This window comes from Mesoplodon mirus (genome assembly GCF_964341445.2).
Source record: "Mesoplodon mirus genome assembly, chromosome: 2".
Taxonomy (NCBI): Eukaryota; Metazoa; Chordata; class Mammalia; order Artiodactyla; family Ziphiidae; genus Mesoplodon; species Mesoplodon mirus.
This window is the reverse complement of record NC_138977.1, coordinates 123,645,590-123,659,926: the sequence shown is the minus strand read 5'-3', so window position 1 is coordinate 123,659,926 and position 14,337 is coordinate 123,645,590. Positions and strand designations below refer to the sequence as shown.

The window sequence follows — 14,337 nt, the reverse complement described above, 5'->3', positions numbered from 1 at the left end:
TATTATTTCCTTCTGCTTGATTTGGATTTAGTTTGCTCTCCTTTTTCTAGTTTCTTTAGGTGGACGGTTAGGTTACTGATTTGAGATCTTATTTATTTACTTCTAAGTACTGCTTTGCTTCATCCCATAAGTTTCCATATGTTGTGTTTTCATTTTCATTTATCTCAAAAGTATTTTCTAAATTATAATGTGATTTTTTTCTTTGACCCATTGGTTACTAAGGAGTATAAGGTTTAATTTCAATGTATTTTTTAACTTCCCAAATGTCTTCCTGTTACTGATTTTAATTTCATTCCGTTGTGGCAAGAGAACATATTTTGCATGATGTTAATCATTTTAAGTTTACTGAGACGTCTTGTCACATGGTCTATTCTGGAGACGCTCCATGTGCTGAAGTACACTGCTGCTGGGTGGAGTCTTCTCAGACACCTGCCGGGCCGAGTCTACACCGGGTCTACAGAGTAGCTCACGTCCTCTGTTTCCTTTTGATCTGCTGTCTTGTTGCTTTATCCGTCATTCAAAACAGCTGTTGAAAGTTGACAGTCCCCAATGATTATTGTTGAATTGTCCAATTCACCCTTCATTTGTCTGGTTTGCTACACGCATTTTGGGACTCTATTGTGAGATGCATATACTTTATAATGGTTATATCTTCTTAATGGATTCGCCTGCTATCATTATAAAACGCCCTTCTCTGTCTCTTGTAACCATATTTGCCCTGAAGCCTCTTTTGCCTCATATGGTAGAGTCACTCTCACTTGATTTTGTTTACCGTTTGGTTCATCTGGTTCATCCTTTTATTTCCACCTCTTTCTGTCTTTGAATAGAATGCCGGTCTTTTGCAGACAGCATGTAGTAAGATCAGGTTTTGTTTTTGTCCACTCTGCCATTCACTATCAGTTAATTGATATTTAATTCATATTGAATCTTTAACTGTAAGGTAGGATCTGCCATTTGCTACTTGTTTTCACCTGTATTATATTTTTTTTGTTCCTCTATTCCTCTATGCTGCCTCCCTTTGTGTTAAAGGGATATTTTCTAGTATCTCATTTTAATTCACTGTTGTTTCTTTTCTTTTTAAATTTTATTTATTTATTTATTTATCGCTGTGTTGGGTCTTCATTGCTGCACGCGGGCTTTCTCTAGTTGTGGTGAGCGGGGGCTACTCTTTGTTGCAGTGCACAGGCTTCTCATTGCGGTGGTTTCTCTTGTTGTGGAGCACGGGCTCTAGGTGCGCAGGCTCAGTAGTTGTGGCTCATGGGTTCTAGGGTGCAGGCTCAGTAGTTGTGGCGCACAGGCTTAGTTGCTCTGCGGCATGTGTGGTCTTCCCGAACCAGGGCTCGAACCCGTGTCCCCTGCATGGGCAGGCAAATTCTTAACCACTGCGCCACGAGGGAAGTCCCCACTTGTTTCTTTTACCATGTTTTTCGGTTATTTTCCTAGTGGTTTCCCTGGGATTTGTTGCTGTTGCTGCCTGCTGTAGTTTGTTTAGTGACATTTCTGAATTAATTCTGTTGAATCGGTATTCTTTGCCATGTGTGGTCACTAAGTCTCAGCTTCGTCAGCTTAGTGGTCAATGACTGGACAGAGATTTCCTTAAATGCCTGGAACCAAAGAGTCTCCCAGTCTTTATTGCGGGACTCTGTGGGTCTTGGGCCACATTTCCAACATGCAGCCAGGCAGTCTGAATCCTCAGGTTTTCCTTCTAAGCTCCTTGGTTAGTCTCTTATTTGACCCCATGGTTATCCATCACCTCGGCTGCTGCAAAGTTCATTAATCGTCTGTAACCGTTTTCAACAATCAGCCCTGGGGAAAAGGCTTTTCATCCTGGGTGGGCTCTGAATCAAGTCAAATACAGACAGCCTTGCAAATAGGGGTCTTCCAGGAAACCACCAGACAGGTGAAATAATGACAAGTTTCTGGGGGACACTGCTTTGAAAGTGCTCGGCTCCATTCTGATCTCTCCAGTGGCGCTGAGTTGTTGGTTTTCACCATGAATCTGGGTTGTCAATTTTCAAGGCTACTACAGAGCTGGAGGGTGGGGCATGGGCCTAGGGCAAATTAAAACACCTCACAGCTTGGAGAGGATGCAGGGAACCTGGAACCCTGTGCACTGTTAACAGGAATGTGAAATGGTGCAGCAGCTGTGGAAAACAATGTGGCTGTCCTTCAAAACATTAAAAACAGAGCTACCAACTATACTTCAACAAAAAAAATTTTAAAAAAGAATTTCCATATGATTCAGCAATTCTACTTCTACCCAAAAGACTTGAAAGCAGGGTCCTGAAGAGATATTTGTGTCACCTTGTTCGGCAGCATTAGTCAGAATAGCCAAGATGTGGAGGTGTCCAGTGTCAGATGAATGAATAAGCAAAATGTGGTAAGTACGTACAGTGGACTATTATTCAGCCTTAAAAAGGAAGAGAATTCTATGAAGGAAGTCAAACACCAACAGTACATTATGTGACTATTTGTATCAAGCATAAAAGGAGGCAAAAATAACTGATAAAGTTGGAAATTAGGACAGTGTTCACTTTGGGGATGGTAGTGACTGGAAGGTAACAAAAGAGGAGGTTTCATGTGTTCTTAAATTTCTATTCCTTGATCCAATTACTGATTACATGAATGCCTTCCATTTCTGAAAATCCACTGAGCTATATGCAAGGAAAAATATAATTTTCTTTATGTACATTACACTTTGTAATCATTGACTTACAAGAAAAAAAAATTACAGGGACATTAAAAAAACAAAGGAATTCTGACACCTGCTACAACACAGATGAACCTAAGAACATCATGCTGAGTAAATAAGCCAGATACAAAAGGACAAACACCGTATGATTCCACTCAGATCATGTCCCTAGAGTCATCAAAATGACAGAGACAAAACGCAGAGTGAGGGTTTCCGGGGCTGAGAGGAGGGGACCGGGAGCTATTGCTGGAAAGGGACAGAGTTTCAGATTCAGAAGATGAAGAGTTCTGTGGACGGATGGTGGTGATGGCGGCACAATGTGAATATGCTTAATGCCACTGAGCTGTCACTGAAAAATGGTTAAGATGGTAAAAAAAACCTCACAGCTGCCCTTACCAAGATTCAGCTAATTTTCTTGATTGAAAAACAGAAAACAAAAAACAGCTCTCCAAGGACTGCTGCAAGCTTCTGGTTAATTTCCAGAGTACAGAAAAAGTTGGTTCTGACCTTTTTTGCCTATTTTCTTGTTGCTATTACAACAGACAGTGTTTTCAGAGGTCCTCATTCTGCCATTTTTGCTGAGGTCCTGGCATCTTAACTGGGATGGAGACACGGCAAATTTTGCTGCACAGACAGTCCTGTGTTTCTGGAAGCCGGCTGCTAAGCAGAGGAGGGAACGTTCATGTTTACAGCCAGGTGGAGGCATATCTCCCCCCAGGCCTGCGGTCGGCGGCCATGGAGGCCTCCTCTGTGAAGGTGAGGCTTGGCGAGAGCCCTGGCTCCCCTGGCCCTTCTGCAAGCCAGGCTTGCTCGCAGGGGTGACACCCCCAGAGGCCGAGCCAGCAGCGGGGCCCCCACTGGGCCTCCCTGCATGAGCGCGGGGAGCCGGGTGCCGTTGGGGGCCTCAGCTCGCCCAGCACACATCCTAGTGCCTCCCGGACCCAGGGTTCCCTGACCTGACTCAGGCCCCACCAATCAGAAGTGCTAAGAGACCTGAACCCAGGATGGAGTGAGGTGAGAAGGAGGGAGGGAGCAAGGTCTCCGGGCAGGTGGGCAGCAGCTCACAGCTGCGTTCCTCAGACTCTGGGCTGCAGGACTCCCGGGGCAAATCCCTGTCTGCTGGGGCAGAATTACTTCTCTGCAGGAGCCAAGACTGTAAACAAGGCAGGGCCGACCAGGCCTTCCGGGGCCCCGTCAGGAGGGGCTCTCCCTGAGACCTGAGACCGGAAGAGGCTGGCCTGGAAAGAGCTCTCCAGATAGAGGGAGCCGCAGTGCAAAGGCCCTGGGGCACACGGGGAGGAGGTGCTGGGACAGGAGGGCGGGCGGGCAAGGGGCCAGCAGGGCTCTGGCAGGGCTCAGCTCAGAGACATGGGAAGCCCCTGTGTGCGGGCTGTGGCGTCTGTCAGGAACTTGGCCCTCGGTCAACGTCTGGTGAGGGTACAGACCAGCAAACAAACGCGTGCCTGTCAGCTGGCCAGCCCCTGAGGAGCCAGACTCCACGCCAGGTCTGGGTGCTCCCAAGGAGATGGGCGTCCCCACACACTGGGCCCCACCTGAAAGAGCCCTTGTTGCCCCAGCCTCAAGAGCCCCTTGGCCAGAATACAAATGGAAGGTCCCACTGGAGCCCAATGCCCCTCAGGCCCCTTGGGTTCTGGGCCGTGGCAGGGCCCCAGCCCGGGGCACGGACGTGACCACTGCATCCCCCGCATCCCGTGTGCCTGGCCCATCCTCAGCGGCTCACACAGGAACTCCTGCTAACTCCACACCCCACCGGGGCCAGTTGGGGCAGCCCAGACCCCGCCCCAAGTGCACCATGAGCAACACTCAGCTAGAAGACCGCCAGCCCCTGGGAGGACAGTGTCAGCGGCTCGTCCTGCGCTGTGCACTCATTTGAGCTACAGCGGCCTGGGGTGGGGGTCTGGGGTCGGGGTGCCTGCTGCAGCCATCGGAGTCGTGGGTGGGCGGGGGATGCAGGCAGGCCTGGGAAGCGGGGCTTGGACAGGGCTCTGCCACTGGGGCAAGCGGGGAGGGGCAGCAGTCAGCGAGTGTGGAGTCTACAGAGGCCTGACCACAGCACAGCCCTGAGCCTCGGTCCCCCGAAGCCACCTTGGGGTGACTGACCATAGACTGACTTACGGGAGGGGACCCTGGCCTCAGTGTTGGCCAAAGAACCAAGCAGTCACGGAAGAACAGAATTCCACCCACAAATGCACCCAGGTCCCCAGCCCCACAGCCTTGGGGAGCAGGGCTTCTGTCCGTTGGGGTCACTCCCGTGTTCCCGGCGCTGAGACCCAGGAGGTGCTGGACATGCGTTTGCAAATGGATGACTTTACCCGGTGGGGGGCACCTGTGTGCAGAGGAGCCTCCTGTCAAGTGCTGCCCAGATGCCACCTCACCTGGTGCCTGTGAGGCACAGGGCACCGCATCCTGCTTGGTGGAGGAGCCCGAGGGTCAGAGTGGCTTGCAGTGCACCCGGGGCTCAGAGTGTAAGCTGACCCCCGACTGGCCAGGCTGCCCCGCCGGAGACCCAGCCCAGGCCAAGGGGTCACAGGCCGCCGGCTCCCAAGGCTCCCTCTGCATCCCTCTCTGAGCAGGGCACCCCGTGCCTCGCTGTGTCCCAAGGACTCCTCAGGCATGCTCTCAGGGTCACTACAACACCAAAGGAAGTGCCTCCCTGTTCACCCTCCCCCCGGCCCCTCCCAGGGGAGCCCTGAGCCAACAGAAGGTCCAGCCTTCAGTCCCCACTGGCCGCATGTCGAGGTGGGGCCCGGGGAGGGCAGAGCTGTGGGTGTGATGGGTAGGAGGGGAGCCTCTGTAAAATGGGGCAAGCCCTGAGGCCCCCACGGCCACTGGACGGCGGGCCAGGGCTGCCCAAGCACGTCCTCACTTCCCAGCATGAAACGGCCCAGGCCCACCTCCCACTTTCTCTCCTCAAACCCGGATCAGCCACTTCTCCAAGGACACAGTGTGAGCAAAGACACCCCTGCCCATTCTGCTGGCGCTCACGAGGGTGTGGGGACGTCTCCAGGGGCCACGTGGCACATCCACGCGTGACGACCCTTCCGAGCTCCAGCTGCGTCCCCGCACAGCTGGCCTTTCTGCGCGGACGCCAACTAGCTCGACATGCACCTTGGAGAGACCGCAGGGTGGCAGTGACCGTCCCATGTCTCCCAGGAAGCCAGAGAGAAAAAGATCTGCACTCCCCACTTTTTTCACAAAGGTTTTCTTTTTGAAAAAGAGTTGTTTTTCATAAAGCATTGCTATTTATGTTAATGTGCAATAGGTTTATTTTTGTTATTTTTAAGTGAATTGATAAGTATTCCAAGCATTTCCATTCGGGTCTCAAACATGGTGAGATCGATGGATGTCACCCACACAAACAGAAGCGCCTTGTGGGTCTCGGTGACTTTTCAGAGTGCAAGGGGTCCCGAGACCAAAGTGTTTGAGAACCACTGCGTTGGGCTCTGTCCAGAGCCTGAGGACCCGCAGTCTCAATGCGGTGTTCACAGCCGCTTCCCGGCGGTTGTGTTGTTTACTTGAAATACAGGTTAGATCATTTGTTTTTGTTTGCGTTCTATTCTTGTGGATTCTGTTTATTTTTCCTCTCTCTTTTTTGGAATGTGTAAGACATTAACATGGTTTCAAAACTCCGAATGCTTCCTTTTAAGCTTTAAAGCTCCCTGGGCGGTTCTTACAAGCCAGACCATCCCACTGTCCTTGTCCTTCCCGGCTCCCAGGCCCTGTGATGAGGGTTCTGGAAATGTTCTCCTGACAGGGAGCAGAGATAAGAATTTGCTGGCATTTTCTTCCGTATGCCAGGCATCCTTGGAGCTCTTCCCCATGGAGGAAAGTTGGGGGGCCCGGTGTCACCTCCTGGCCCTTGGGGAAGGTGGCCTCATGTTTCCGACTCCCCTCGGGGGGACGGTCCAGATGCCCTGGCCACGGTGTGGACAGCATGGCTGCTCCATGCAGCTCTGTACGCGGGAAGAAGGCAGCTGTGTCCGCTGAACCCAGGGCCCCTGCTTCCCCACCCGTCCCCAGCACTCGGACAGACGGACAAATGGACAGATGTCAGGCCTGACCATGGCCCCCACGTCCCACCCTGCCCTGCGGGCAGTGCACGCTGGCGGCCCTGGCCCAGCTCTCTTCCCAGCCGCTGGTTTTGGCACCCCCTCCGGGGAGACACCAGGGAGGGCCTGATGGGAAAGGAGAGAACTGGGGGGGAGGGGGGGGTGGGCGGGAGGAGAAGACAAAGGAAGGGGTGCGGCGAGTGGCCGGCGCCCAAGGGAGGAGTGACCTCAGCTCTGGAGCAGCATCTGCTCGGCGTCAGAGCAGGCGGGCGGCCAGGCCAGCTCCAGCACTGAGGTCCCTTTCTCTCCCTCTCCCCCGCGTCCTATCTGCCGCTCGCTCTCCGGCGGCCGTGGTGGAGGACCTGGGGCCTCATTGGCCGGCTGGGTGCCATCTGCAGCATAAATTGGAGCTCTGGGCTCTTCGGCTGCCCACAGCCTCCGGTCGCTCTTGCTGGGTGAGTACTGCGTGTGCTGGCCCCGGCCCCGCAGCCGCACTGGCCTCCTGGCACTGTCCCCCCAGAAACCCGCAGCACTCCAAGAGGGGCAGCACCCCAAGAGGGAGGCCCATCTAGTCCGGGGCATGGTGACCCTCCTGGTTCCCGGGGTTCCCTCAGATGGCAGCGCCAGAGGTGTGTCCCTCGGGAAAGCCGCAGAGCGCTGAGCTGGCTGTGAGCTCCATGCCAGGTGTAACCGGCCAGGCACCCTGGGTTCCTGTAACCCAACACGGCTTGGCTTTCCAGCCACGGGGTCAGGCCCAGCCGGAGCCTGGAGAGGGAACGTGGAGGGAGGTGCCCGGCGTCCTCAGGGGCCTGTAACCAGGGGCCGTGCGCAGGGCATCGGGGACCAGCGGTGCAGCATGTGGCTCCCCCTTCTCGTAGGTGATGGGAACCCCGAGTCCAGCTACTGCCTGGGGTGGAGCCCTCTGGGCCCTCCTCCTGGCCACACTTGGCTGCTCGGCCGGCCAGCCGCTGGGGGGAGAGTCCATGTGCACGGCCCAGCCCCCGGCCAAGTACAGCATCACCTTCACGGGCAAGTGGAGCCAGGCATCCTTCCCCAAGCAGTACCCGATGTTCCGCCCGCCCGCGCAGTGGTCATCCCTGCTGGGTGAGTGCAGCCCCTGCCGTCCCGTGCCCGGCCTGGCGGTGACCCCCACTGCTCGGGAGGGGACGGTCACCTGACCGTGGCCCCGCACTTCACAGTGTGGAGGGGACCTCACCCACTTCACTTCAGTGCAAGAGGTACTGGCTGAGTGCCTACTGTGTGCCGGCAGCAGTGTCCTGGGCTTCGGGGACGTGGCGGGGCAGGGTGGCCTGGGTCACGGGAAGGGCCAGCCGGTTGCCCGTCCTACCAGCGATGTGCCGCGCAGTGTGAGGCCACCTGTGGGACATCCCGCCCGGCCCCACGAGGGGCGGGACGGTGTCCAGGGGTGATGCTTACACCGGTGGGTGGTGCCCAGGGGCAGCGCACAGCCCCGACTACAGCCTGTGGAGGAAGGGCCAGTATGTGAGCAATGGGCTGAGGGACTTCGCGGAGCGCGGCGAGGCCTGGGCACTGATGCGGGAGATGGAAGCTGCCGGGGAGAAGCTGCAGAGCGTGCACAGCGTGTTCTCGGCCCCAGCCGTGCCCAGCGGCACCGGGCAGACGTCCGCGGAGTTTGAGGCCCACTCCAGGCACTCGCTTGTGAGTGGGGCGGCGTGGACGGGGGGCGGGCGGGCAGGAGGGGGGCGCGGGGGCTGCCGCTGAGCCCTCGGCCCCCAGGTGTCCTTCGTGGTCCGCATCGTCCCCAGCCCCGACTGGTTCGTGGGCGTCGACAGCCTGGACCTGTGTGACGGGGGCCGCTGGAGGGAGCAGGTGGCGGTGGACCTCCACCCTTACGATGCGGGGACCAACAGCGGCTTCACCTTCTCATCCCCCAAGTTCGCGACCGTCCCGCAGGACACGGTGACCGAGGTGAGGGGATGGCAGCTCCCGGGCGGGCGGCGGCGCTCCCCGGGAGGACAGCCGAGGCTTGGGGGCGGGGCTGGCCCTTCCTGACCAATCTCCGGACCGGGCCCCTCCTCCAGATCACGGCCTCCTCTCCCAGCCACCCCGCGAACTCCTTCTTCTACCCGCGGCTTAAGTCCTTGCCTCCCATCGCTACGGTGACCCTGGCGCGGCTCGCGAACAGCCCCAGGGCCTTCCCGCCCGCCCCCGGCCTGGGGGGCGGGGGCAACGAGGTCGCCGACAGCCTGCCAGGTGAGCCCAGCTCCCACTCCTCCGTAGCGCCCACGGCCACCCCCCACCCCCGCTCCACACGCGTGATCCTGGGTTGCAGGCGCTCGGGCTGGCGGGCAGCCGCGACATTCACAGCTGGCTGCGTCGGAGCAGAAGCAGCACTTGGGTTTGGGGGTCAGTCGGGACTTGCTCAGACACCACCTGGTCCTGAGCTCCCGCTCCAGCTCTTACCTCTCACCCTTAGAATAACCCTCGAAGGTCAGTGCCCGCCCCAGAGGGAACGCCTGTGAAGTGACACCCGCTGCTTTCACAGAGGCAGCCCCGCCCCCGCGTGCGCCCCGCCCCCAGGGGCCTTGGTCCAGGGCTCAGCCCTGCACCGCCGGCCCGCCCCACGCAGAGCACCCGCCGCCAGGCCACAGAGCTGGGTTGGGTGGCCGCGTGGAGTGTGAGGACGGGTCAAACCGGGAGAGGCCGCTGGTGCTCAGAGGGCGGCGCAGCGCCGTCGGGGCTGCGTGAACCCGCGTCTCTGAGTGGCTTCAAAAGCAGGACAGGAGCATTTGGTTGGGGACGCTGGTTCTGAGAGATTTGGGATTTGGTTCATTCAACTCCAAACTGAAGAGTTAACTCTTGCCCAGCATTTTCAGCTGAAAGCCTTTCACACTTCTACAGCCCAGAAGCGAGTCGGAGAGGCCCCAGGCCCCGCCCAGTGTCCCGCTGACCCCTGTGTGCCCTACCGGCAGCGGGTCGGTGGGGGCGGTGCTGCCCGCGGGGGAGGGTCGAGCTATGCGCAGGTGCCCGGAGAGCGAGGGGGCCGCGCCCGCAGTGTGGCCAGCCTCCCGAAGGGTCCGTGCCTGGAATAGCAGAGCAGGCGGTGGAGACCCTGCCGGTCTGTGCCCACGTCAGAGAACGTTTCACGACAGGATCTCCGCTCTCCCCCCGCCCCACGCCCCCCCACCCCGGAGAGCGGGGGTCCAGCTGGCATCGGGTTCTCAGGGCAGAAACCTTCACCCAGTCGCTCGGGGGTGGCTTTTCGGGGGTGTGCTTGGTGGCGTCGCATTGGAGGCCGCTGGAAAGCGCGCTGATAAAATCAGGAGTTTCCTGGCCAAGTTCTGAGGCGGTCTCTGGCGAGGACCCCCTTCCTCTCCCGCAGCCCCGCCCCGCTCACCGTCCTCCTTGCTCCCCCAGCTCCGGAGACGCCGCTGGACTGCGAGGTGTCGCTGTGGTCGTCCTGGGGGCTGTGCGCAGGCCCGTGTGGGCGGCCCGGGGCCAAGAGCAGGACGCGCTACGTCCATGCGCGGCCCGCCAACCACGGGGAGCCCTGCCCGACGCTGGAGGAGGAGGCCCCGTGCGTCCCCGACAACTGCGTCTGACGCCGGGGCCCCCGAGTCCCCTGAGCCCGGCCGCCGGCGACCTCCGCGCAGAGACTGGCCCCGGCCCTGCGGCCGCGCTGCACGAGAGCCACACCCCGGCCGTGAAATACCTCAGACCTGGTCGCCAGGCAGCCGCCCGGGGCCGCTGGGTCACCGGCGCGAGACCAACACCTGCCTCGTCGCGTTCCCATCCCAGCTCTTGAATAAAGACCAGCGTCTCCTGACACCCGGTGCTGTTGTCTGTGTGTCCTGGGCGGGCGCCGGGTGAAGGCGGGGCCGGCAGATGGGCCACCAGACTTCCCTGAGGAGCAGGTGTCACCCAGCGGGGAGGAGCCGGTGGACCACCGCGCACACACACACACACACGGCACACACACACGGCGCACACGGCACATGGGGAACTCAGGACCATTAGTACTGCCCCCCCAGACCTCTGATCATCGAGGCCCCTGGCCTCGCAGGGGGGCCCTGAGGCCTCACTCCTGACCTGCCCTAACCCTTGTCTGAGGTCGGAGTTCACGACCTCGTCCTGCTGGCGTGGATCCCGGCTGGTCCCTCAGGGGACTGCCTGCTCCCTTGACGCCCCCAGACCGCTCTTTCTCCGGCTTGGCCTCCTTAGACGCAGAGCCCACGGCCGCCCACCGCCCAGCGCCACGCCCTCTGCCCGCCTCAGCCTGCTCCGGCCAATTCTCGATTCTCAGCTCTCGGGCCCTTTCTCTCCCACGTGGAGACCCACTCGCCCACCCTCTCCATTCCCTTAGGGTCACCTGTCCCCCTGAATGTTGCTCTGGGCGGCCCCCTGGGCTCCCCACGGCCTCCGTCCTCGCTCAGCACAGGTGACCCTCCGTGTCCCGTCCAAGCAGCTTGCTCAGGCCCCCCCACCAGCTCCACGCACCTGCCGCGAGGTCTCCGTCACCAGTCTCCCCTCTGTGCCCCCTGTCTCTCTGCCCCAGCAGACGTGCTCCCCCTTCCACCGGAGGCCACGGTTCTCTTGGGCCCGCCCCCGCCGGCTTGCAGACATGCCTGGAAAGGGCTCTCACGTTTCCCGCCAGCGCCTACCCGTCCTCGCAGCTGCCCCCCTCTCCCTGCTGTCCAGGGCCCTGTCTGCCCGTCCCTGAACATGGAAGCCCGTGACTTTGCTCCTGTTCCTTGCCCCGCATGTGCCCTTGACCCCCAGGCCCCCGCCCCAACCCCCCACTGGCCTCTCTGTCTCCTCTGATGGCGCCCCTCCCCTCCCTGACAGCCACGAGCTCGACCTCGGATCCCCCCCAACCCATCCTCTCCACAACAGATTTCTATCCCCCACGGTCACCTTGACCCTTGACCTCAGGGAGGAAGGAGTGAAAGCAGCCACCCCCAGTCAGGGGTTGGAAGCCCAGTGGAAGCCCTGCTCGACAGACGGCATGTGTGCTAGGAGGGAATTCGTGTGCCCGAGGTTCCCAGCAGACGTGCTCCGTGGACTTATGGGCACAGGGTCTTCGGGCACAGCACTCACCAATGGGGGTGCCAGCCCGCACTCCACCAGGCGCCACACCCGCATCCCGCATACCTGGCTCCCTGCACGTCACTGGAGCGCCACCCGGGCCAGATTCCTGGGAGTCCAGGGGCACAGATGTTCCTGCCCCCGGGCAGCAGCTGCCCCGCAGGCACCCAGCAAGTGGCCCTGGGGTGCAGGGCAGGGGCAGGGTGACTTTGAGTGATTGAGAAGCTTGATTTGCTTCATCTATTTGGCAGGAGTCCTGACACTGAGTACCAGACAGAGGAGTTGGCCTTGTTTTGCAGAGGGCGGCCACTGGTGAGCAGTGGTGCAGGAGCCAGACTCCACCCTGAACAGCCCCTCTGACCTCTGAACCCTCTGCCTGGTGTCTGAGGCGCTCGCAGCGGCAGCCCCAGCATGGGAGCCAGCACACAGCCGGCCCTGCAAGAGCACAGCCTCCGGCACAGGGCTCTGCACAGAGAACACGATTCCCAAGCGCACCCCGACGCTCGCCGGGGCTTGCGGCCTGAGACCACAGCAAAGGTCTGAAAACCCCAATTAACATCCTGAGGCACTGAGAAGAAATAAGCATAGGTGCTCCCTGCAGACCCCACTGTGGACTCCAGACTCAAAATCACTACCTTGACATGAACTCAAATCAAACCCACCGAACACGGAAAAATGACACCCCTAAATTGGAGGAGACCTCAAGCTCCAAAATCAGACCACAAAGCCACTGACATTGGGATGATCACGTGTGAGATACAGTGAAGCAGGTCGACTGTGTCATCCACACCTGAGCTCAAAACTCAAGTGTACCACTGAACCGAGCATGTAACACAATTACAGATTTCAACCTGAATCAACGGGCTAAACGCTCTAGTCAAATGAGAGACTGTAGGCTGGACTCACAAACCATGTGCCGTTTATAGGACAGGGGACATCCTGTGAGAACACTGAAAGGCTGGGGAAAGATAGTGGGGGGCACCCCTGGGACACCCATGTCCACCTCCCCCTCCTTCTGGAGCACAGGCTTGGGTGGGGCCTTGGGGGGAGGGTGAGTGTCATCTTTGGGGCCAGAACATCTACTGCCCATGTGGGAGCACAAGTCAACATGGAGGTGCCTTTGCAGAAGCCTCCCGGGCCAGCACCCGGAGGGCAGTGCCCTGGAGAGTGCCCAGGACTTAGAGCGGACTCAGAAACGAGCTTGGTGTGTTCAGGAACGAGGTTTGAAGGAAGCACATGATGAAAGTAAACCTGTAAAGGAATCCTGCACTAGGTGATGCTCAGGCTCTGACGAAGAGGGGCTGGGACGCTGCTGCTGCTGGTGCTAGTGATGTGCGTGTGGGTGTGGTGGTGCTGGTGGTGGTGCTGGTGGTGGTGCTGGCGCTGCTTGTGCTGGCGCTGATGGCGCTGATGGTGCTGGTGCTGCTGGTGTTGGTGGTGGTGCTGGTGTTGGTGGTGGTGCTGGTGTTGGTGGTGGTGCTGGTGGTGTTAATGGTGGTGGTGATGGTGTTGGTGTTGGTGGTGGTGCTGATGGAGCTGGTGCTGCTGGTGCTGGTGGTGGTGCTGGTGGTGTTAATGGTGGTGGTGCTGGTGTTGGTGGTGGTGCTGGTGGTGTTAATGGTGGTGGTGATGGTGTTGGTGGTGGTGCTGGCGCTGATGGTGCTGGTGCTGCTGGTGGTGCTGGTGCTGCTTGTGCTGGCGCTGATGGTGCTGGTGGTGCTGGTGTTGGTGGTGGTGCTGGTGTTGGTGGTGGTGCTGGTGGTGTTAATGGTGGTGGTGATGGTGTTGGTGTTGGTGGTGGTGCTGATGGTGCTGGTGCTGCTGGTGTTGGTGGTGGTGGCGGAGGTGATGTTGATGGTGGTAGTGGAGCTGGTGCTGCTTGTGTTGGCGCTGATGGAGCTGGTGCTGCTGGTGTTGGTGGTGGTGCTGGCGCTGATGGTGCTGGTGCTGCTGGTGCTGGTGGTGGTGCTGGTGGTGTTAATGGTGGTGGTGATGGTGTTGGTGGTGGTGGTGGTGCTGATGGTACAAGATGCTCTTTCAGGAAGGTGGTTGGGGATGCCCTCCTGACAAGCCCCTCCAAGCAGAGCTCTGAAGGAGGGAGGGAAAGCCTTGCAGAGATATGGCAATGAGTGTCTGGGCAGAGGAACAGCGAGAGGCAGAGGACACAACCAGGGGGCCTGTGTGGCCGGCACAGAGAGCGGGCGTAGCCCGGTAGGAGGCCAGGGCAGACGGGCTGTGAGCTTCTGCTCCTGGTGAGGTGAAGAGTGGATGGGACGTCACAGGAGGACTTTGAGTAGAGAAATCACTCATCAGTGCATGTTATAAATGGTCATCTGGTCATTTTGAGAGCAGAGTGTAGGGGGGCAAAGGCAGAAAAAGAGAGAGTTAGGGACCACTGCACTAACCCAGAGAAGAGGGAGGTTTGGGCCGCAAGGATATGGTGGAAGTGGTTGGAAGTTAATGAATTCCAGGCTTACTTTGATGTAAAGGCAATAAAGGTACTCACAG

General features: G+C 58.7%; 1 protein-coding gene across 2 annotated transcripts; it reads left to right on the top strand.

Moving 5' to 3' along the window:
* Window positions 1-5,981: 5,981 nt before the first annotated feature.
* SPON2 (spondin 2) lies at window positions 5,982-10,572 on the top strand. 2 transcript variants are annotated; one of them, XM_082606716.1, is made up of 6 exons: window positions 5,982-7,217; window positions 7,641-7,866; window positions 8,219-8,442; window positions 8,680-8,712; window positions 8,826-8,997; window positions 10,162-10,572. In XM_082606716.1, exons 2-6 carry the CDS (start codon window positions 7,644-7,646, stop codon window positions 10,344-10,346), a joined length of 837 nt encoding a protein of 278 aa, XP_082462842.1. In that variant the 5' UTR covers window positions 5,982-7,217; window positions 7,641-7,643; the 3' UTR covers window positions 10,347-10,572. The 2 variants fall into 2 exon arrangements, with proteins under 2 accessions (XP_082462842.1, XP_082462841.1); XM_082606715.1 differs by having other exon boundaries at window positions 5,984-7,217; window positions 8,521-8,712.
* Window positions 10,573-14,337: the final 3,765 nt, after the last annotated feature.